This window comes from Odontesthes bonariensis, chromosome 10, assembly GCF_027942865.1.
Source record: "Odontesthes bonariensis isolate fOdoBon6 chromosome 10, fOdoBon6.hap1, whole genome shotgun sequence".
In the NCBI taxonomy this organism is placed as follows: domain Eukaryota; kingdom Metazoa; phylum Chordata; class Actinopteri; order Atheriniformes; family Atherinopsidae; genus Odontesthes; species Odontesthes bonariensis.
Window position 1 is genome coordinate 37,889,904 of NC_134515.1, and position 25,258 is coordinate 37,915,161.

Sequence of the window (25,258 nt, forward strand, 5' to 3'; positions counted from 1 at the left end):
TTTTTTTTATTTTAGCTTTCAGCTTGGTGCTTAGCTCAAAATAGTAGCTGAGGACAATTTAGGTACGTATGTTCAACTAATCGAGGAATAACACATTTTTTGTTATGTGTCATTACATAACATTACTCTAGCTATTACACTTGCTTCCCCATGATGTACCTCAAAGTGTCAGATTGAGCATCTGTTGTGGGCGGATAAAGCAACTGGGATTAAGAATGATACTGAGATGTTGTTTATATCAAATGTGATTTATCACTCGTCCTTTTCATCTCTTGTGTTTGGAATCAGAGGGGGAACGGTAATTTCAAAGCATTTTAAGCACATCAATTGGACAGCAGATTATCTGACGCAATCATAAGTAATTATTAAATCATTTTATGCTGCTTCACAACGGGCAGTAATCCTGAAAATCCCAACTTCCCTATCAGCCATGAAAAAGAAATTCAATTCAATTTCATGATGAAATATTTCAATATTTTCTAAATAACTACACTCAGAACCTGGCTGAACTGAAAGGCAAATTTCACATAACACAATTAATCATACAACTGGCTGCCATTTCCATGTCTCATGATTGTCTCTTTTGGATATCTGCAGTACAACAACAAAGTTCTGTGTGTGTAGATTAGTAATAAAAGCAATCTGGTTTGTGGTGACACTCAGTCAAACAGAAACAAGCTCTTATATCCTTTATATGCGATCTTATTATAGAGGTTAGAAGACTGGGTGGGAATCTCTGGTCGTGCTTTAAACTGGTTCAAGTCCTATCTCCAGGACAGGAAGTATTTTTTTTAAATTGGTAACTGTGTCTCACACCAAATGGCTATGACCTGTGGGGTTCCCCAGGGGTCAATCCTGGGACCCCTATTGTTCAATCTGTACATGCTTCCACTAGGCCAGCTAATACGCAGCTATAATGTGTCCTACCACAACTATGCAGATGACGCTCAGATCTACGTGTCACTGACGGCAGGAGAACACGGGCCTGTAGATACACTGTGTCGCTGCATCGAACAGATCAGTGTGTGGATGCAAAACAATTTCCTCCAGCTAAACTCAGACAAAACTGAAATCATTGTCTGTGGCCCACAGAAACAAAGAGAAAGTGTTATCAGTCACCTTGAGACTCTCTCTCTAAAACCTAATAATCAGGTTAGAAATCTCGGGGTAATATTGGACTCAGACCTGAACTTTAACAGCCACATTAAATCTGTAACATCAGCAGCTTTTTACCATCTAAAAAACATTGCCAGAATCAAAGGAATAGTGTCTAAAGCAGACTTAGAGAGACTGATCCATGCGTTTGTCTCCAGCAGGTTAGACTGCTGTAACGGCCTGCTCACTGGGCTCTAAACGGGCTGTAAGACAGCTGCAGTACATCCAGAACGCTGCTGCTCGAGTCCTGACTAGAACCAGGAAAAACCACCATATTAGTCCAGTGCTCAGGTCTCTGCACTGGCTTCCTGTCGCTCAGAGAATAGACTTTAAAACAGCTCTGCTTGTGTACAAGTGTCTTCATGGTCAAGCGCCAAAGTACATCTCTGACATGTTAGAGCCATATGAACCAACTCGGGCTCTGAGAACCTCAGGGAGGGGTCTCCTGCCTCAGGGAGGGGTCTGCTGCCTCAGGGAGGGGTCTCCTGCTGGTGCCCAGAGTCAGGACTAAACAAGGTGAGGCTGCGTTTCAGTTTTATGCTCCTAAAATCTGGAACAGCCTTCCAGAAGATGTGAGACAGGCCTCAACTCTGACAATGTTTAAATCCAGGCTGAAAACAGTTCTATTTAGCTGTGCATATGACACCTGAAAGTATTTTATCTGCACTCTTCACTTTTAAATTAATTAATTAATGATTATTTTTTATGTTTTTTGGAATGATTTTATTTGCCTTCTTGTGATTTTATGTAGCTCTAAAGCACTTTGAATTGCCTTGTGTACGAATTGTGCTCTACAAATAAACTGGCCTTGCCTTTATTTCCTGTGAAGAGATTTTCACAAAGCTGCAGAGAGAAACCTTCAAATGGGAGACAAGCAGGAATCTAGAAGTGGACAAGAGCTGATGACAATCATATAAAAGCTCATATTAGTGTCCTGGCTGAAGTTTCATCATTTCTTCTCTGTTTCATACACAAATATTCCTATGAACAAGGTAAAACTCCTCTCCTCCTGTTAAAAACAGGATATATTCAATTAAATCCAATTCAATAATCCTTCATTAATCTCCAAAGGGATAATATTATTATTCTGCAGTATAACTCATTATTAAACAGAGGCTATTGTTCTAGATAGATGAACTAAATTGAAATAAAAACCATTTGACAAACATTTAGACCATTGAAATGTAGCAGATAGAATAGAAATAGAATAGAAAAATACTTTATTCATCCCCCAATGGGGGGAATTCAAATTAGTCAAGTAGCTCAAAAAATTATTACTATTTACAATGATTGTATATTGTGTATATGAAGAAAAGCCCAGTTTGTTGCTCCAGCATGCAAACAATTTTCAAATCACCATGGCATATCATTACAGATGTTGCCAGAATTATCAACAGAAAGCATCCAAACCAGCAAAGAAACATGTTTGTAAAATCTGTGTTTTCATATAATAAAGCTATGCAAAGAAAGACACGATATATTAAGAGCTACTGCAGTCGGCTGCCTGAGTGTAGAACTGTTGATAATTACTCACTTAATGGTCACATGTAAAGAATCTATCTTAAAGAATAAATTTTGATTTATTTATCATTAATTTCTTTCCATAATTATATTGTTTATCAGAGTTGACATAAGTACACCTACTTTAAATATTTGACATGTCTGAAGATAAGTGTTGATAAATGCTGGAAAACGGTGCAAAGTTATTATTGTACCTTTTATGTCTGGAAAAGTGTGCATTAATAAATATTAAAGAATTGTGTTTCTGATGAATAAAGAAAAATGGTGTCTTTTTTCATGTTGTCTTATTTTCAAAGTCTCAAAGTAGGCTAACTGTGTTGAAGGGTCCGTGTATATGACGGCCAAAAGAAGCCGTTTCCTGATGACCAATAATAAAAGGAGAAACGTTTTTTATTTTCAAAATGAGAAACGGAAAACAAAAAATGAGCTGTTGGGAGAAAGAGAAGCACACGTTCCCGTAATGACAACAATAATGTCACATGTGCATGGAGAGTAGAATAGAATAGAATAGAATAATACTTTATTTATCCCCCAATGGGGGAAATTCAAATTCGTCAAGTAGCTCAACATTTTTTTATATATTTACAATGATTGAATTAACAACAATAAAACAACAATAATAATACTACTACTAACTAAATAATAATAAATGAGTAAATGGCAAAATAAACAAATAAATAAAAATCAATCAATAAATTTGAGAAGAACTCAGCAGTCCCTGTTAAAAAGCCTTCTGGCTGTGGGGACAAAGGACCTCCTGAAGCTCTCAGTCCTGCAGCCTCTCACTGCAGCTGCTCCTCTGTCCTGCAGGATGCTGTGGAGAGGATGTTTATTATTCTCCATCACAGAATCTAACTTCCTCCTCATCCGCTGCTCCACCACAGCACTGAGAGGGTCCAGCCTTCTGCCTACAACAGAACCAGCCTTTTTCACCAGTTTGTCCAGGCGCCTACAGTTTGTGTCTGTAGTGCAACTCCCCCAGCAGACAGCAGCATAGAACAGTGCACTTTCAATGATAGTGTGATAAAACATACTCATCATATCACTGCAGACACTGAAGGACCTGAGCCGTCTCAGAACATCTTCAGCTATGAGAAAGATACATGAACATCAGGCTGCAGTGTGTTGTTGCCTTTACAATGTGTATCCATGAATTTGGATCTCAAAATCAAGTTCATAACTCAACACTGAACAGTGTTATTCAAATCTACATTTACGGAAAAAATACATTTAAACACACAAAAGCAGCAACTCACTCAGATGATTGTTGAAATATAATGTCAACTTTAGCTTGACAAGAGATGCTAAATTGTTGGATAAAACAAATGAACTGATTTTAATTTGCAAAAAAATAGTGGATAAGTTTAAAGAAGTGTTGGATGCACCACATATTATGTGCAGCTTGAGAGGGACCGCCTGTAAAACCCCAGCAGGGACAGTGGTGGCCTGTCCCAGCAGGAGTTGTAATTAAGAAAGGGTTTTTGGTATGAGACACCCACTTTCAGTCTCAGTTTCATGCGGCCCAAACACTCGTCATGCTAAATAATTAACCAAATTAAACTCTCTTTTATACAGTACTGAGATTGAACACATTTTCCCTTGTAGCAACAACAACAATAAAAAGACACAATTTACATTAAAGCTGCTGCAAGTGAACAAACAGGTCTCACTGTGATATCCATTCATGAAATTCACAAAGTCAGCTGGAGCAGAAGTTGTGCATGTGCTACTTTATGGTAGCCTTTTGCCTCAGTTATTTAGACTCATTAATCTGAAGGTTTACCGAAAGTAACCGAAAAATACAGAGATGCACTTATTAATGCACATGTGGCAGCCAGAAGCATTCAGAAGTGCTGACAAAAAGAGGATCACTTGCTGATGACCTCAGACTCTTTAAGAAACCAACAAAACACACAACGGAGCTGTTCATGGTGTGCCTACATCCTTCAGAGGTATGGTCAGTTCATGCTTGAGCTTTTTTTCTATATCTGGTCCTAACTTCTCATGGTAAGAGGAGGTTAGAATGGGCTGCTCCCTCATTTTGTCTGGTAAAACTGAATGATTTCAAGAAATTTGAACAACTTGGTGGCAGGCAAAGCCAGCTTCAGATTATCATTGTAACCATTACTAAGCCTGTTTTTTTATGACTTGGACAATGTTTTGTGTCTCTTAGATTTGATTTTTATCTTTCCATTGTTTCTGTAAATCATTGTCTGTTTTATGGACATTTATATAGATGTGCAAATTTTGTATTTGTAGCTGTTTTTTGCGTTGGTCTGTTGTTCTTTAAACACTTCCAGATGGCAAACCATATAAAGGAAAATGTTCTGTTTTCCAGGTTAAAAAGAAACTAAATATAAATGATTCCAACATGCCAAAGGGCAATGAAAAAATATTCTATGGTACTATAAGTCCCAATCACAAATAGGTCCTTGTCACAGTCACACTGATAGCTGTGTTCAACACCTCAGCTTCAATTCAATTCAATTCAATTCATTTTTATTTATATAGCGCCAAATACAACAAATGTCATCTCAAGGCACTTAGATAATAAAGTCCAATTCAAGCCAATTGGAATTCAATTAATGGTAATCATAATTATTCATAAAATAATCCAATTCGTTCATATAGAGCCAATTCAATCACTTCAGTAGCTGACCTAAGACATCACACCCCACACATGTGGAACAACATGACCCATGTCATTATGTCCCGTTAGTTCTCTCACAAGATGAATAGATGTGCAAAATATGTAAAAGCAAATTGTGTTTTTACCCGAGATTACCTTCCACTGCAGACCACTTTATTAAAGGCCACTTTATTGTTTTCCGGACTTTATTATTTTATCTTTGTAACTAACATGGCTTTGGTACAAGCAGGTAAAAAATCTGGAGTCTTGATCATTAGCTTGGCGTGAAAATGTCTCAGGTAGGCTAACCTAACTAATGGTTCCTAAATATTAACCAGTGACGAGCAAGTCTTCTCTGGAGATATGTGAAATAGGAAATGCTATCTGTAACTAATCAGTATCAACTATTCTATTTGGTTTAGGTGTGAGAATTTGTAAAATGAACAAGTTAATTAGTTCATTAAAAATTCATAGAAATATGTCAGGCTTTAAATGTCATGAGATGTAGTGCTGCATCACATTTTTCTGTTTTATAGAAATCCCAGCAATGATTTTCTACCCACTCACAATCAGTCAGATTGCACCCTGGGCTGTGTTTAGTCTTCACTGAAGGAGGGATGCGAGGAGAGTATTCGAAGAAATAAAGAAAAATCTTTCCAACAAACCTTCCTTCAGTGGGTATCATTTCAATTCCTCTGCTTTTTTGGCAGCTTTCTCTTGTAGGACGTATTTTTACTTATTTATTTATTTAATGTAAAGCTCCTTGCTTTGCTTTCTGCCAAATGTAAGCAGCATCATTTTTTCAGGCTATTTCTAATTAACATCAGGCCCCCTCTACTCCTCATTATGGGAATGATGTAAATATATGTGTTCATCCTGTTTGATACGTTCACATGGAATCATTCCAGTTGACAGTATGCCCAGTCAAAGGGCTTAGTGTTGCAAAATTTAATAGCAGTTGAGAATAATACTACCCTCATTGACAGTGAGGGGCACACAGATGTTTGTACAGGCTGCTGACTGAGGGCTAAAGATGGATGGGCAAAAAAATGTAGTGCTTTTATTAGATTCAAAGGTCCAACTACCCTCATGTCTCTTGAATTGAACTCATCCTATTTCCTCACTTATTTTTCAAGTGTTCATTATTAAGTAGAAGAATATGTGGTAGAGTTGCATCGTGAGGAGCATGTTGGGGGTGGGGGTTGTAGAAGAGGCCCCCCTCATCCCCCATTCCACCTCCTTATCTCAGGCCGACAGTTGTCAGGAATCACGAGCAGAGGCCTGAGTTAGCGAGGCAGGCAGGCAGGCCTGGGGATATGGATCAAAGAGACAGAGCTGGTGAACCAAAGAAGCTCTGATCCCCCAACACTGAAACCCACTCTACTCTATCCCTGCTCACTGGCTCTCTCTCTATCTCTCACTCCAACATCAAATAGTGAGTCCAAGAGCTCCACTATTCAAAGGCAGGCTAAACCTTCCTCTCACAACAAACCAAAGAGGAAATGTGAGCTTGACAGGAGAAATGTGTTCTTCTTTACTCTTGTGATGCATTAATAGGTTGGAGTCACATCTGAGGTGATAGTTTGGTCTTTAGTGGCAGGTCACTAAGTTGTCTGACCTGACAAAAAGGCTCTGGAATCACTCGGTGTCTGACAGAAGAGAAAAACTCTTCACCTCCTGAAGGGCTCTAAAGCAAAACTGATTAATGGGATTTTTTTTTTAAGTATTAAAAAAAGCTTTACTTTCTGCAGGATGTTTTTAGGGTGTTCTAACAACTCTAAGGCAAAGCAGGGAAAAGGTTTCTATTTATAAATGCAAGGCTGACAGAAACGACATTTCATTCCATCCTTCTGTCAGTAAAACTTGGAATTGGCTTCAGACTCCATCTCTACATGAAAGTCAACCTCAAAATTATTCCCATTCAATTTGGGAAGACGAAGCGGAGAAAAGGCTTGCGTGAATTACATTTCAAATGCAATAAAGCTGTTTCAAATTGAATTATTGGCTGTCAGACCTTCAGCAACCTTCCTGCAATTTTGAAGAGGGATCTTATGAAATTCACTTTACATTGTTATCACATGTAAATGCCTGCGAACATGATGAAAGGGTCAACCTGAGTGAAGTCGTAATGGAAAAGCTTCAGCTGGGACTCAGAATAGACTCATAAACACTGAAAGCAGTGCCATTTACGGCAGACATATTCCATGTCTGGAATGTTCAATCAAATTAATTTTCTGAGGCTGGTTAGACTTAAATCTGATAGAAGTTATAGCACAGTAAACTTAAAAAAATTCAAAAAGATTATGAAGATACAAAAAATCTGAATATAACAAATAAGAGCAGAAGATAAGAAAATACAACAATCTTATTCTATATATTAAAAGCAGGCAGGACCCAACTGTTGCTATGTTGCATCTGAATGTCTTTAAAGCAGATTTTAATTTTATATTTCAATAAAGTAGCTCCATCTTTTCCACACAAATCCCACGTCTGTTAAATGAAGTTCCGTTTGAGACAACGTTATGGTCCAGTGGTGCATACCACCAATGCCTTCAGCAATGATACCTGGACTGGATTACCAGTTGGTTCGACCTTTACTGCTGGTCATTCCGCTCCTCTTTCCCAAATGTCTTATCTCTACTATGATATTACATTGATTCATTCAGTGACATTCGGATTCAAAGTGATTTACAAGTGAAGCTTATCTGGGGCAATGTGGGGTCCAGTATTTTGCCTAGTAGTCATTGGCAGAGATTGGGAAAGATGGGAATCAAACCAGCGACATATAGTTTGTCGAATTACCACTCTCCCTAATGGAGCCAGTGCCGTAAGGAATAAATGTAAAGTTGTGTGCTTTATTGTTTGGGTAATAATTAAGAGGGCAAGAAATGATAAGAGATGGAGTCTGGCTTCCAGCTCTATTCAAAGAGAGGCTGTTTTAAGCAGTGTTATCATGTACCAAAGCATGTACCTGCTTTAAAGTGAACATTTGCAGCCTTGTTTGTACGCAAAACATGCTCAGAAGGTCCGACTACAGGCAGTGTTCAGGCTAACATCATCCCTGTGAAAATAAGCCACCCTGAGGCCAGCCAAGAACATCAATACTCGATGATCTCTGTAAAAACTTGAATGACATTCAGGATCTTTTTTTTTCTTTTTACTATCCTGTATGTTTGAAGTTTGTGGAAGATTTTTAACTGCAGGTATTGTTCAATGGGGAAACTGAAAAGAATGATATTAAGAGCAGCTTCATAGTTTTCACACATATTCAACATATTCATTAGGGGTGGGACGATATGCTTTGGTCACGATTCGATTGTATCACGATTCTTGATAATTGCGATTCTACAAGTATTGGGATTCGATATAATCAGTAGGGGTGGGAATCGCAAGAGACACCACAATACGATATTATCACGATATTGCGATATTTTGAGTATTGCTATACCAAATATCACAATATATAGCAACATTTTCAGCTGCAAAGGATACCAACAAAATGAATCTTGATCAACATGCTTTTCTGTTAAAAAAAGGTTTTCAGTCAATTCATCTTACTTCAAATAATTATTCCAACAAAATGGACAGCTCATTCAACAAGTGCAAACACTCAGTTAAAACTGAATCCGAAAAATAAAACATGTCTGTCTTTTCCCAACTACAATAGAAAAACTACAATAGAAAATGTCCTCTTTACCTGACCAACGTAACTGTTTGTATTTCAGTCTAGTCAATTTCTTCCGCGTGCACGATGTCCGTCTCATTCAGAGTGAAGATTTCACTGCCACTCCTTCTCACTTCAGGAGACAACAGGCCTGCATAAATTGCAGGCTGCTGTTCAAGAAACCTCAGAAGCATTTCGTATGCACTATTCCATCACATGGTTACGTCAGTTTTGAGTTTGTGGCTCGGAAGCTGCAGCATGGTTTGCCACCGTGCTTCTGTTGAAAAAGGCAGTGATGCGCCGCACTCTCGCCCTAAGCCTGGCTACTGTTGGCAGCTTTAATGCCCGCTGTGATGCCAGATTAAGTGTGTGGGCAAAACACTCAACATGGACGTATCCCGCTAACTGAATGGCGACACACATAGAAGTGCTGTCTGTTAAAACAACCAAGTTTATGTCTGTAATACCCCATTCTTCTGCTGCATTTCGCAGGTCTGCGATGTTTGGCGTCGGCTACATGAGACTGCAGTCCTCTGTGATGTGGTGCGATGTTACAGTCATGTACGAGTCCACTGACCTCGACGTCAAAGCGTCACTAGTTAATGCAACCCTTCCTGCTGTTCTCAAGGATTCTTCCACTTCGAGCTTAGTTCCTCGGTAGAGTTTAGGCACAGCCGTCTCGGCAAAGAAACGGCGAGACGTAATCACATACCTGGGCTCAAGCGTCTTTAACATGTTGCAAAACCCGGCATTTTCCACCACGCTGAATGGACGTAAGTCTTTCACCATGAAGTAAACAATAGACTGAGTTAACTTTCTTGCACGCTCAGAATGTGAAGGTAGCTTTGCTAATCTCAGAGGGTCCAGTGTCTGTTGGTTGGTTTGGTTTGGCCCCCCTCACCTGCCAGTGCTGCTGGGTGGTAGCGGAGAGGTGAACTCTCATGTTAGTTGTGTTTCCGGAGTATTTCACTTTCGCACGACAGTCCCTGCAGATCACATGTGTCATGTCAATGTCTTTCTTTCCCTCTTTGTTCAAAAGTCCAAAATAAGTCCAGACATTTGACTTAAATTTCTATGGCGCATTTATCAGTTCTCCTTCCTACATGTTGCTGTGCTGTGATCACCTTACCTAGGTCACGTGCCAGCCAGATCTCACGAGAGCCGGGCTTCGCTGTGTTGAGCTCACCAGACAGTAAACGGTTAGCACCATTTAGTGGACTAAAGCAGCAATTGATTTTATATTGGTGCATAATACAGAGTTTATTTATTTTATGTTTATGTTTCTCTCCACAGTCGCCTCAGGCACGCCGCTCAGGCCGGGAGATTGGACCGAAAAACAAAAAGTTTTCAGTGCAATCTGTTGGTTTTCTTAGCTAGGAAATTGTTTTTGAATTGGCTCTATATGAACGAATTGGATTATTTTATGAATTATGATTATTATTAATTAATTGAATTCCAATTGGCTTGAATTGGACTTACTATCTAAGTGCCTTGAGATGACATTTGTTGTATTTGGCGCTATATAAATAAAAATGAATTGAATTGAATTGAATTATGTGTATGTGGCCAAAATATCGATATTTGGTGTCTCTGAATCGATACAATATCGCCACACTAAATATCGCGATCTGTCACTGTATTGATATTTTCCCCCACCCCTAATATTCATCCATGCATGCACTCACATGCACACTCTTTCGGCTGTTTCTACACTCACAGTTATTGTTTTTCCTCTTCAATAAATAAGCAGGAAATCAGGGCATTTAAAACTAAAAATGAGCTTTTCAGATTATGGCACAAAATATCTTTTGTCAAAAGGTTCCTGCAAATCGTTTCCTCTTTAGGTCCCACTACAGTTGTGAGGTGTAACACCACTGTCATAAACGCAAATTTCAGAGTGAGCCATGCACATGCACGTTGTTGCCATGTTGAGGAGACCACAAAGACACCGCCAAAAGCGCACAAAAATTCAAGCAACCACAAAGCAAATGGTGTGTTGCAGGGCTGGAAAGCAAAGCTGTGAACTGCAGTATCTCAGCCCCCACATTCAGGCCTGTGAAAGTGCAGAACAAAACCCAATGTACTGACTGTACTTCCAAACAACTCAGAGCCACATGGTTTTAAGGTTTGAAAACTTCTTTGCTGTTGCTTTAACATTTAATTATTTTTTATACGGCTGCATGGTGGTATGGTGGTTAGCATCGTTGTGTCACAGCAGAGGGTTCCAGGTTTAACTCCCGGCTGGTTCTTTCTGTGAGGAGTCTGCATGTTCTCCCCGTGTATGCGTGGGTTCTCTCCGGGTACTCCGGCTTCCTCCCACTGTCCAAAAACATGCATGTTACGTTCATTTGGGACTCTTAATTGGCCCTAGGAGTCAGTGTGAGCGTATATAGTTGTGGGTCTCTGTGTGGCCCTGTGATGGACTGGTGACCTGTACAGGGTGTACCCCGCCTCTCACCCAATAACAGCTGGGATAGGGTGCAGCTCCCTCGCAACCCTAACTTGGATTAAGCGGGAATAGAAAATGGATGGAATAACTCCAAAAAGCAGAGGACTGGTGTAACGCAGCAAGGGTATACAGATAAGCCACAGAATAAGATCTCCGTTAACGTTCTCATCCCACCCAGACTCTCCGTCAGTGTTTAATAAATTCATGGCTACTTGGTCCGAAGGGAAGCAAAATAACTTGTTGGATGCTGAAGCTGAGCCTGATGGAGCTGAGCTGGGAAAAAGCAAATGAAACACATGTGAAAACTCAACCAAAACCAAAAGCTTGTTACCCAAACTGATTCCAAAATGATGGATATAGGATCTTAACTGCTCAACAGTCCTGGAACTTTGTTGTATTTTGTGTTTTATGGTGCTCCAAATGTTTTCATTTGGGGAAAGGACTGGTCTGGAGGCAGACTAGAACGTGTTTTTTCTCTTCTTCTTAAACTCACAAGACTTCTGTATTTAACCCATCTGTCAATCATGTTGCACAATAAGAGCAATAAACAAACTAAACAAACCTGCCACAGGAAGTCACCACAATGTTATTGACTTCTTTGTGTGTTTAACTTCACTTGAGTGTGAAGATAGCGTAATGCTGCTGTCTGATTTAGTATTTCGCATACAAACTTCAGTGTAAACATGACATTTCTTTCCAATCCCTACCCTAAAAGTCAACTGTACATTATGTTTTAACTATGAGAAAACAACCACTGAGAGCAATGAGAAAACCCTTCCACCACAGCTTTGATCGGTTGCAGTTTGTCTTTGGACTGACTGTCTACAGACTGTGCTATTTGGCTAAACTGTAATCTCTGAGTGAAAATAGAACACTTAATACATGGATTAGCTGTGTTGCATGAACCTGTTTGGCCTACTGACTCCACTCAAACTAGAAATGAACCTAAATGATTTCTGAGTTGACAGGCAGCCTGTTAGTTCACCTGTGGCTGAGCACTGAGATGAGACGTTGGTAAAGAAACTGAGTCAAAGTTAAGTGTTGGAAAAGTGCTGTCATGTCTGTCTCTGGCCAGCAGAGGAGAAAGCCTGGCATCGTGTTCAGTGAAGGTGGGAAGTATCCACAGCTTTATATTAACTCATTCATTCACCAAGACAAACTAATCAAGAAGCAAACAGCTGTATGTTCCTGCATACATCTGGCAATATGTAGACATATGTAGGTGTGTGAGCCACCAATTCTACATCAGGAGCCCGATAACACAGAGGTTCTGGATTTCTGTCACCATGAAACATTCACACAATTCATAATGACAGCTTGTGGGTTAGTAGGCTGTGATTATGCAGAATCTTGAATGTAAGCATATTAAATATGAAACCAAGTGATACAACACAGTAATCATTTTTTCCAATCTTAAATATTAGCAAGCCTCAAAGCCAGTCTCTTCTTAAAACATGATTAAAAACCAAACAATAGTTCAGTATAGTTGATTTAAAAAAAGACTCTTTAGTTCATTGAAATCCAGTTCTATTCTCCAGGATCAGTTATATTTGAGCAATGTGTTTATCTGTCTGTTTCACTTTAGAACATTAAAACAAAAAAAAGGGTGCTGCAGCGGCGCGCGGGGATGACGTCATCCCAGTAGACGCATGTGTAGAAAGCCCCCATAAGCCCCCTGATAGCCCTCGATAACAACAACAGGGCAGCTCTGAGCTAACAGTGCAATAGTCTTACACACTTCTCTGCAGCTTCCCACCTGCTGCTACCCCCCCAATCAATTAACACAAAAGGAGCAAATCCTCTTGTGCAAAAAAAAATGAAAACAAAAACTTTAACTGAACAAAAACATCAAACTATTAAATGTGGTTTGCTGAATATCAGATCTCTCCTTTCCAAGTCTCTGTTAGTGAATGAGTTGATTTGTGATCATCATATTGATATATTTAGGCGAGCTCTACACGACAACGCTCTGAACACAATCCGCAAAAGTGGCGTTGCATTCCCACTTTTTATTTCGCGTTTAGACAAGCGTCTTTGGGTGGAAATTTGCATGCACAAGGTGACGCAAAAGTGTGTGAAATTTGATGTAGTATGCATGCCAGGTGGCTAGGTGTTACTGTGAAGCACTGCCATACAACAACACCAAGAGCGCGCGCATGCGTTGAAACTTCCTTCTACTTCTCTCCGTAGTAGCGCGAAATAGGAAATGGCGACGAAGCGAATAGCTATCAAAGCAGCTAAGACAACTTGAATGTCTGACTGATGGAAATAATCCGACATGTTTGTTATTGTTTGACTGTACTGCACATGGTTATGACGTCAACGCGTATGCGAGGATACCCAGCGTGAGCAGCTCAGAGCACACATTTGCGTTTTCAACCCTTTAGACAGGAACCCGACGGTGGAGCGTCTTTAAGATTTCCACTCTGGAGGGTGGGTTAATTTTTTTGCGTATTTAAGCCCCAAAAACGCTGTCGCCGTCTAAACGAAAGGCACATCTGATAAAATATTTTGTCGGTTTCACCCGGGAGCGTTGTCGTGTAAAACCGGCCTTAGTCTTACAGAAACCTGGCTGCAGCAGGAGGATCATGTTAGCATCATGTTAGCATCATGTTAGTATCATGTTAGCATCATGTTAGCATTAATGAATCAACTCCCTGTGACTGTTTAAATGTTCACGTTCCTGGAACCACAGGCAGAGGAGGAGGAGTGGCAGCTATTTTCAGATCAGGGTTACTAATCAGTCCCAGACCCAAGATTAGTTTGAGCTCTTTTGAATCTCTGATTCTCAGTTTTTCCCACGCAAAGTGGAAATCCCAGAAACCTCTTGTGTTTGTTGTTGTGTATCGTCCACCTGGCCCTTATTCTGAGTTTCTGTCTGAATTCTCAGAGTTTTTATCCCAGTTAGTGCTGACTACAGATATAGTCATTGTAGTGGGTGACTTTAATATTCATGTAGATGTTGAAAATGACAGCCTGAATATGAACTTTAATTCTATATTAGACTCCATTGGATTTTCTCAGAGTGTTCACAGACCGACTCACTGCCTTAATCACACCCTTGATCTTGTGCTGACTTATGGCATTGTGAGTGAACAGTTAAAGCTGCCGGCAACTATTTTTTAGTCATATTAGCTTGAACTGTCATGGGATTCTGGAAGTAGAATATTAAATAGGGTGTTTAGGAAAAATCCCGAATTCTCTAGCTCCCTCTAAAGCCTGTAATCGTGCTCGCAAAAATCGAGCTCTCCCGGCTGTTTTTAACCAATCACGTTAGGTTTATTATTGATCTATTATCTGAGCAGAACAGTCACCAACCACATCTTCCATGCTGAGCGTGAGTCTGCCCCCAGCTTGTGTGCGCGCACACTGGTGTGAACTCACATGCACAACCTCGTCCACAGAGGGGGAGGGACCTGAAAGTTGTATCAGTTCGAATTTTCCGACTTTAGACTCGGAATTGTGAAAACCTGCCGACGGCAGCTTTAACAGTGTTCCCTCATAACTCTGTCTTATCTGACCATTTTTTGATAACCTTTGAGTTTACATTACTTGACTATACAGTTTCTGAGAAGAAATTTACGTATAGAAGGTGTCTATCAGAGGATGCTGTAACCAGATTTAAAGAATTAATTCCATCATCCTTTTCTTCACTGCCATGTGCAGATATGACAGAGGACGACTACCTAAACTTTACTCCAGCAGCACTTGACTCTCTTGTTGACAGCACTATAGTTTCAATGCGTACAGCACTGGACAATGTTGCCCCTCTGAAAAGGAAGGTAATCAGTCAGAAGAGGTTGGCTCCTTGGTATAATTCACAGCTGCGTGCTTTAAAGCAGACTGCAAGAAAGCTGGAGAGACAGTGGCGTTCCTCTAATTTAGAAGAGTCTCAGTTAGTCTGGAAAGATAGTTTAACAATGTATAAGAAAGCCCTTCGTAAAGCTAGAACTGCTTATTATTCATCATTGATAGAAGAGAATAAGAATAATCCCAGGTTTCTTTTCAGCACTGTAGCCAGTCTGACTAAGAGTCCGAGCTCTGCTGAGCCAGGTATTCCTTTAACTCTCAGCAGTGATGATTTCATGAGCTTCTTTATTAATAAAATTGTTTCTATCAGAGAGAAGATTGATGGAGTCCTTCCCACTATTATCAGTGATGTATCATCAAGTACAGCAGCTTTAGAAGTATCTTTAGAACCTGATTTGTATTTAGACGGCTTCTGTCCAGTTGATCTCTCTGAACTAACAACAGCAATAGTCTCTTCTAAACCATCAACTTGTGTTTTAGACCCAATCCCAACCAGACTGTTCAAGGAGGTTTTCCCATTAATTGACACTTCCATATTGGATTTGATCAATCTGTCTTTGTTGACAGAATATGTACCTCAGACTTTTAAGGTTGCTGTAATTAAACCTTTACTTAAAAAACCTACTCTTGATTCAGAAGTGTTGGCTCATTATAGACCTATATCCAATCTCCCTTTTATGTCTAAAGTTCTTGAAAAAATAGTTGCAGCTCAGCTTTGTGATCATTTCCACAGAAATAATTTGTTTGAAGAGTTTCAGTCAGGATTCAGAGTGCATCATAGCACAGAAACTGCACTGCTGAAAGTTACCAATGATCTCCTCTTAGCCTCTGATAGCGGACTTGTGTCTGTGCTTGTCCTGTTGGATCTCAGTGCTGCATTTGATATGGTCGATCACAGTATCTTATTACACAGACTTGAACATGTTATTGGGATTAAAGGAACTGCATTAGGCTGGTTTAAGTCATATTTATCTGATAGATTTCAGTTTGTTCTTGTAAATGAAGAATCTTCCTCACACACCAGAGTAAGTCATGGAGTTCCTCAGGGTTCTGTGCTTGGACCGATTCTTTTCACTTTATACGTGCTTCCATTAGGTAACATTATTAGACAGCATGGCATAAATTTCCATTGCTATGCTGATGATACCCAGTTGTACTTATCTGTGAAACCAGATGAACCGCAGATATATATATACGCAGATCTCCAGTGATCTAAATATCTTCTGAAGGACGCCGACTTTCACCAAACTGTTATCGGAGAGTAGATGAAGGTATTTTATGCCATAAATAAGGTCCAGGCGCCTTTAAAGGCCTATCATAACCTTATAATATGTTCCAAAACACCAACAGTGAATATTCAAGGCATCTCTGTGCTCATCAGCAATGTTTCAGTTTGGCTATTCTGTGTTCATTTCAGCATGTGTTTAAATGATCAAATTATTTTTTTCTGTGCAGAGAGGGTAATTGTGAATAAGTGAATAATGCTACCTGCACAAAAATGAATATCCACCTTTATCCAAAGTTAGGTCCACTGCGATGAAAATGAATTAGCATAATTATTTATTATATGATGTCCTTCCCCGTCTAATTCAAGCTGATTGTGGGAAATGGCTCTTTAAAGTTTGGGGAGAAAAAGAACAACAACATACATTGCAGCTAACATTGGATTCTAAAGGTAAAAGTAACAGGTGGGTTTGGAATTGAATAGTTTTTGGAGGTCAAGTCATCCATTCAGATTGTTAGTACTTTGTTCGATTTAGGAGACTTTGGAGCTGATCCTTGTGTTGAGAAAGCAACCCTTAGATGTAACTACATTTATCCAAATCCACACATGATACACTGTTTGTGATTAATTCTAGGTTTTCGTGACATTCTTAATCTTCACTGCTCTGGACTAATGTAGGTAGCTGATTCTTTTACAAGCCAACGTGTCAGGTGCTTCATAAACTAAAGAAATCTGTTTTAAATTCTAAATGTTAGGAGTATGAAAACCCCCAGATAATTAAGTATCTTTTTTAAAAACATAACCAGGCTCCCATGCTCATAATTATGGTTTCACCTTGAACAAAATGTAAAAATACAGTACCGGTACTGTATATAGTTAAACAAGACTTCATTTGAAGCACAAAATGTTACTGTGTTCATGTGTTGGGGCTAGAATGGAAAAAAGTCACAGAACTTAACTAAGAACCCTCTCAGGTTGCTGCCCACAGTGTAACTTAATGTATCCATGGCAACAATATTTTTCCGTTCATACAAATGTTAACTTCTAACATTACATTTTGAGCACAAGAAAAAAACATCAAAAACAAAGCAATAACAAAATTCTCAATGTTTAGGCAACTGCAAACGTAGCAAGTAGAACACAAAGAGGTTGAGAATCAAATCAAAATTTAATCTGCGACCCATTTTTTACATTTTGTCTGAGCATAAAACTTTGTTTGATTTATAACTGACCACAGACACAATTGTTTTTCCATATTTTGATTTTGGATTCTAGACTAAATATGTGAAGACCAAAACCCAGACAGACTAATGTTGTTTTTACTGAAGCAGCACATGCTCATGCATAGTGGTCAGATCTCAGGACAGCCTCTGACAGGGTCTTACCTGTGGGGAAAGCCCATTGCTGACAGGGTTGACATGGTTGCTCGGTGCCGCAGAGCTCATGAAGCTGTCGCTGTAGCTGGAGAAGCTATGGCGATTGGAGGACAGACCGTAGGCAGAGCTGCTGTCAGGACTGGACAAACCACTCTGGTGCATGGTGGATGGAGGTAGTGGCTGTGGACGATGAACGGTGCTACCTCCATCTGCGGAGTATCACACAACAGTACATGACTGAGAAGCAAGGTTGTGTCGAGGAGACTGAAACATGGGAGTGTTTGATCTTAATCATTGTTTTTACACTGATGCTTGATAGCTTGTGAACCCTTTAGAATTTTCTATGACTTGAAACATCATCAGATTCACACATCACTCCCATAAATAGATTCAAATAAAAACAAATCAAAGCATTATATCTGGTCATTTATTGACATGAATAATTTAGGATTAAATATCTTTAAGGGACTAAATGATGTGGGCCTCAGCTGAAGCTCTGCTCTGAGAGTGGGGCGTGACCTAGTGACCATCATTACTATGATTCAGCTCCCAATGAATCCAGATGCTTATAAGAAAACAATATTATACTATCAGTACAATCTTTCTCTTTCTTTTTTCTGTTATAAATTAAATGAGACACAGTCGTGGAAGACGCGGAACACATAAAGTTTATCGAAACATAAAAAGTTTGACACTGTAGTATTTGGTACAACAGATCTACTGCTTTACCTTGGGGTAGAGTGGGGTAGCTGGTCTCTGGAAGCTGGTATGTAGGAAGTGTTGGCATCCCTGTGGGAGGAAATCCACTGGGCAGCAGATGGTTGAATGTTGCTAGCTGATTGGCTCCAGCTTGCTTTCGCCACCTGGCTCTTCGATTGCTAAACCAAACCTTAAGAAATAGATTAAAGACCACAAACATCTGTTTATTACGTAGTGAACTCATTTCCAGAGTCCAAGTGAGCTTTTGGATTCAATTTTATTCCGTAAGAAGTTGGCTGGAAACTTGTTCCTCTGATAACTTTATCACTGTCTCAACTGATTCATTATTGCTCATTTGTATCAGAGTAGAGTACTTTACTTTAATACACATCTCTGCAACAGTGAATCGGAGGCTGTATTACATGTATTTCATCAATTCTTTTCAGATAATAAATACATTTATGTCATTTTTTACAATTATTATTGAACAGAATTTGTACCAATTGGTCGAGGCGGATGGCCACCCTTCCTGAGTCTGGTTTTGCCAGAGGTTTCTTCCTGTTAAAAGGGAGTCGTTTCTCTCCACAGTCGCCTCAGATATGCTCAGGCCGGGAGATTGGACCGAAAAACAAAAAGTTTCAGTGTAATCTGTTGGTTTTCTTAGCTAGGAAATTGTTTTTGAATTGGCTCTATATGAACGAATTGGATTATTTTATGAATTATGATTATTATTAATTAATTGAATTCCAATTGGCTTGAATTGGACTTACTCTCTAAGTGCCTTGAGATGACATTTGTTGTATTTGGCGCTATATAAATAAAATTGAATTGAATTAGACTATGGAAGAAACTATTTGAAAATACAGTATCTGCAGTATAATGACATTTGTCATATTCTAACTTACCCTCACTAGTTTACTCAGTCATAACAGATTTGCCATTTTGTGTAAATGGTAACTATCGTGTTATAACATGATAGTTGGCATGATAGTTACTTCTACACACCAGAGGAGAAGGACAGAGGAAAGCCAGATATCCAACAGTTCTTCAGTTGTTTGAGCTAACGGCTCTCTTTTTTTTTTCTTGTCAGGGCTTAGGAGTTTTGGATTTTCCCAGCAAGGATAGGAAATCAGGTGCACTGTCACAGATGACCAGCAGACTGAATCATTGCTAGCATGTTTGCTGTGAGGAGAAATGCTTACAAATAGTCATTTGATAGTAATTGAACTGAATGTGAATAAGTAATTCTTAAATCACCCTCAATACAAAGTTATGAACTTAAATGTTCAAAATGTTTTTCAAATTTTGAGTTAGTACACAGGAGAAAGTTGATGTCATGCAGTGCTGACTTTTGGCTAATTGTGTAAATGCAATGTTGTAAAGAGCCTTCTTGCTCTGGGGCTTTATTTTGCTATGTGCAGGGGGTATCCTCTGTCTCCTGTTCCTTTACTATCTCAATTCTTTGTCCACCAGAGTTTGACTATTCTATACAACATTTTTGCCAAAACAAAACTGGTCTGTATGAGGTGGCTCTATTGTCCCCAAAGCGCAACATGCTGTGACATAAATCTAAGTTATTCTAAAGCTATTTGTGTCCCCACAAACACTTTCACAGGGTTGTCTGTGAAATACAAGGCAATATCAGTTTGGTTTGCGAAACCTCTGTTAACTAACTGTGCTTCTACTAAGGCAGCATGTATCTTTTGGCGGGGTATTTGGAGCTGTTTTCAGCCGCTACATGAGACCTTTGCATCACAAACCATGTTTGAACTCTTTCATTGTTGCTCTCAACTCTTAAAGCCATTTGTTGCTTTTCAGCTTCCCCGACATCCAAACCCAACATGCATTAATTGTTGACTCTAAATTGTCCTTAGGAGCGAGTGTGAGCGTGGATGGTTGTTTGTCTTGTTTGTCTCTGTGTGGCCCTGTGATGGACTGGCGACCTGTCCAGGCTGTCCCCTGCCTATCACCCAATGACAGCTGGGATGGGCTCCAGCCCCCCGCAACCCTGAGTTGGATGAAGCGGGTATAGAAAATGGATGGATGGATAATTCACACTGCATACAGTACACTGCCATGTACTACAAAATAGAAGAGATTGTTTTGAAAGGTTGCAAAAACTGACCAAATATTTTTACTTGAGAAGAATTTGTTTCCATGTTAGTCTGAAACAGAACCAAGGTGCTAACTGGCTTCATCTCTAACACAGAGGCATTAAGGTTGTAACTTAACTATATCTCTGATAAATTACATACACAGATGAAGACACTACTGTTATAATGCTGTGTATTTCCTGTTATTTATGATACAGAGCTAAAGTAAATATCTATAGTATATAAACATGTTTTATTAGTTTTATTACAGAAAAAAAAGAAATGTTTTTAACCTGGATTTAAAAATGTCTCCATTTGGTGAAAGTTTTATCTCCACTGGCAGTTTGTTCCACTTGTTTGCAGCATAACAGCTAAATGCTGCTTCTCCATGTTTAGTCTGGACTCTGGACTGGACCAGCTGACCTGAGTCCTTGGATCTAAGAGCTCTGCTGGTTTTATATTCTCTGAACAGATCACAGATGTATTTTAAACCTAAACCGTTCTGGGATTTGTAAACCATCAGCAGGCTTTTAAAATCTATTCTGTGACTGACTGGAAGCCAGAGTAAAGATTTTAAAGCTGCTGTGATGTGTTCAGATCTCTTAGTCCGGGTTAAAACTCCAGCAGCAGCGTTCTGGATGAGCTGCAGATGTTTAATGCTCTTTTTGGGAAGTCCAGTTAAAAGAGCATTACAGTTGACGCTGACGCTGACGCTGACGCTGTGACGCTTTGCGGTAAGACATGTTGCATCACTTCCTTTTACCTTGCTCGTGCACTGTGGAATTTCTTGCTCCGCTTGGAGTACTGATAATCACTTTATTTCTATCTATAACTTACACAATTTTGCATAGTTAACTCTATAGCTTACCGTTCTGTTCTAACACACACCTACAGATCTTTAATCTTTATTCTCACTTTTTAGCGGTGTGTCTGGTTCTCTAGCGTAGCATGGCTACCGGTTCTCTTCCTCCTTCTCCTGCTTTCACCTGCTCCGTGTGTCAGATGTTTAGTTACTCCTCTGCCTCCTTTAGCGATAATGGTACATGTAACAAATGTAGTCTTTTTGTAGTTTTGGAGGCGAGGTTATCTGAATTGGAAGCTCGGCTCTGCACTGTTGAAAATCAACCGATAGCGAGCCAGGTCCCTTTAGCCAGTGTGGAGCCACCTAGCGTAGCTAGCTCAATTAGCCTCCCCCTAGCAGAACCTGAGCAGCCGGGATTACATCGTGGCTGGGTGACTGTCAGGAAGAGGCATAACTCTAAAGTCAAGCCCGTTGTTCACCATCGACCTGTACACGCTTCAAACAGATTTTCCCCACTCAGCGACACACCCGCTGAGGACAAAACCCTGGTAACTGGCAGCTCCATAGTCAGAAACGTGGCATTAGAGACACCAGCGGCCATAGTCAAATGCATTCCAGGGGCCAGAGCGGGCGACATTAGAATCCTATTTAAAACTGCTGGCTAAGGATAAACGTAAATATGGTAAAATAGTTATTCACGTCGGCGTTAATGACACCCGGTTACGCCAATCGGAGGTCACTAAAATTAATGTTGCATCGGTGTGTAATTTTGCCAAAACAATGTCGGACTCCGTAGTTTTCTCTGGACCCCTGCCAAATCTGACCAGTGATGACATGTATAGCCGCATGTCGTCCTACAATCGCTGGTTGTCTAGATGGTGTCCAGCAAACAACGTGGGCTACAGAGATAATTGAAGTTACACTGGGACAACGTTGTCCCAAAGGACAACGTTTGACAAAGTTCGTCTTGTTGCAAAGGACGAACATTCCACCTTCTCTTCTGTTTTTGCCGCAGCCGCTTAGCTCTGAGATACATATACAGTTCTACACCCAGAGTAAATTCATTCCGCATCAGATGTGCCAGCCTCTGCTGACGTGACACCACAGGTGGCATTGTGTATGCTTTCTTCGTATGCTTTTCTTTGTCCGGTTCTTCAGCTTGTTTCCTCAACAGTGACGCCCGCTGGTCTGGAGAGAACTGCAAATGTGACGCATACTCGGCGCAAACTGCGCTTATGAGCTGAAGGAACTGTGAAGGGGCTGGCGCTTTCGATGACGTCATTAATGGTTCTCGAGCCAGAACAGTTGCGCGGTTGCGCCGAGTAAGAATAAGGCTTTACACACTTCTCTGCAGCTTCCCACCTGCTGCTACCCACCCAATCGATTAACACAAAAGGAGCAAATCCTCTTGTCCAAAAAGAAATTATTAAAACAAAAACTTTAACTGAACAAAAACATCAAACTATTAAATGTGGTTTGCTGAATATCAGATCTCTCCTTTCGAAGTCTCTGTTAGTGAATGAGTTGATGTGTGATCATCATATTGATATATTTTGTCTTACGGAAACCTGGCTGCAACAGGAGGATCATGTTAGCATCATGTTAGCATCATGTTAGCATCAAGTTAGCATCATGTTAGCATTAATGAAGCAACTCCCTCTGACTGTTTAAATGTTCACGTTCCTGGAACCACAGGCAGAGGAGGAGGAGTGGCAGCTATTTTCAGATCAGGGTTACTAATCAGTCCCAGACCCAAGATTAGTTTGAGCTCTTTTGAATCTCTGATTCTCAGTTTTTCCCAAAGTGGAAATCCCAGAAACCTCTTGTGTTTGTTGTTGTGTATCGTCCACCTGGCCCTTATTCTGAGTTTCTGTCTGAATTCTCAGAGTTTTTATCCCAGTTAGTGCTGAGTACAGATAAAGTCATTGTAGTGGGTGACTTTAATATTCATGTAGATGTTGAAAATGACAGCCTGAATATGAACTTTAATTCTATATTGGACTCTATTGGATTTTCTCAGAGTGTACACAGACCGACTCACTGCCTTAATCACACCCTTGATCTTGTGCTGACTTATGGCATTGAGAGTGAACAGTTAACAGTGTTCCCTCATAACCCTGTCTTATCTGACCATTTTCTGATAACCTTTGAGTTTACATTACTTGACTATACAGTTTCTGAGAAGAAATTTACATATAGAAGGTGTCTATCAGAGGATGCTGTAACCAGATTTAAAGAATTAATTCCATCATCCTTTTCTTCACTGCCATGTGCAGATATGACAGAAGACGACTACCTAAACTTTACTCCAGCAACACTTGACTCTCTTGTTGACAGCACTATAGTTTCAATGCGTACAGCACTGGACAGTGTTGCCCTCTGAAAAGGAAGGTAATCAGTCAGAAGAGGCTGGCTCCTTGGTATAATTCACAGCTGCGTGCTTTAAAGCAGACTGCAAGAAAGCTGGAGAGACAGTGGCGTTCCTCTAATTTAGAAGAGTCTCAGTTAGTCTGGAAAGATAGCAATAACAATGTATAAGAAAGCCCTTCGTAAAGCTAGAACTGCTTATTATTCATCATTGATAGAAGAGAATAAGAACAATCCCAGGTTTCTCTTCAGCGCTGTAGCCAGTCTGACTAAGAGTCCGAGCTCTGCTGAGCCAGTTATTCCTTTAACTCTCAGCAGTGATGATTTCTTGAGCTTCTTTATTAATAAAATTGTTTCTATCAGAGAGAAGATTGATGGAGTCCTTCCCACTATTATCAGTGATGTATCATCAAGTACAGCAGCTTTAGAAGTATCTTTAGAACCTGATTTGTATTTAGACGGCTTCTGTCCAGTTGATCTCTCTGAACTAACAACAGCAATAGTCTCTTCTAAACCATCAACTTGTGTTTTAGACCCAATCCCAACCAGACTGTTCAAGGAGGTTTTCCCATTAATTGACACTTCCATATTGGATTTGATCAATCTGTCTTTGTTGACAGGATATGTACCTCAGACTTTTAAGGTTGCTGTAATTAAACCTTTACTTAAAAAACCTACTCTTGATTCAGAAGTGTTGGCTCATTATATACCTATATCCAATCTCCCTTTTATGTCTAAAGTTCTTGAAAAAATAGTTGCAGCTCAGCTTTGTGATCATTTCCACAGAAATAATTTGTTTGAAGAGTTTCAGTCAGGATTCAGAGTGCATCATAGCACAGAAACTGCACTGCTGAAAGTTCCCAATGATCTCCTCTTAGCCTCTGATAGCGGACTTGTGTCTGTGCTTGTCCTGTTGGATCTCAGTGCTGCATTTGATACGGTCGATCACAGTATCTTATTACACAGACTTGAACATGTTATTGGGATTAAAGGAACTGCATTAGGCTGGTTTAAGTCATATTTATCTGATAGATTTCAGTTTGTTCTTGTAAATGAAGAATCTTCCTCACACACCAGAGTAAGTCATGGAGTTCCCCAGGGTTCTGTGCTTGGACCGATTCTTTTCACTTTATACATGCTTCCATTAGGTAACATTATTAGACAGCATGGCATAAATTTCCATTGCTATGCTGATGATACCCAGTTGTACTTATCTATAAAACCAGATGAACCCAATAGGTTGGTCAGACTACAAGCATGTCTTAAAGACATAAAGACCTGGATGACTCAGAACTGTCTGCTTCTAAATTCAGACAAAACTGAAGTTGTTATCTTTGGACCTGAGCGTTTCAGGGAGAAATTGTCTAGCTATATAGTTACTCTAGATGGTATTTCCTTGGCTTCTAGTTCTACAGTGAGGAACCTTGGAGTTATTTTTGACCAGAACTTATCATTTGACTCGCATATA

The 25,258-nt window shown here is 39.8% G+C and overlaps 1 protein-coding gene across 2 annotated transcripts in view; it reads right to left on the reverse strand.

Moving 5' to 3' along the window:
• Nucleotides 1-25,258, reverse strand: part of LOC142390413 (paired box protein Pax-7-like) — a 127,473-nt gene that overhangs the window by 24,659 nt on the left and 77,556 nt on the right. For both annotated transcript variants that reach the window (XM_075475826.1, XM_075475825.1), the window contains exons 6-7: nucleotides 18,559-18,718; nucleotides 17,839-18,038 (exon numbers count right to left, since the gene is read on the reverse strand). In XM_075475826.1, the coding sequence (XP_075331941.1) occupies nucleotides 17,839-18,038; nucleotides 18,559-18,718 (360 nt within the window). The remainder of the gene's footprint in view (nucleotides 1-17,838; nucleotides 18,039-18,558; nucleotides 18,719-25,258) is intronic.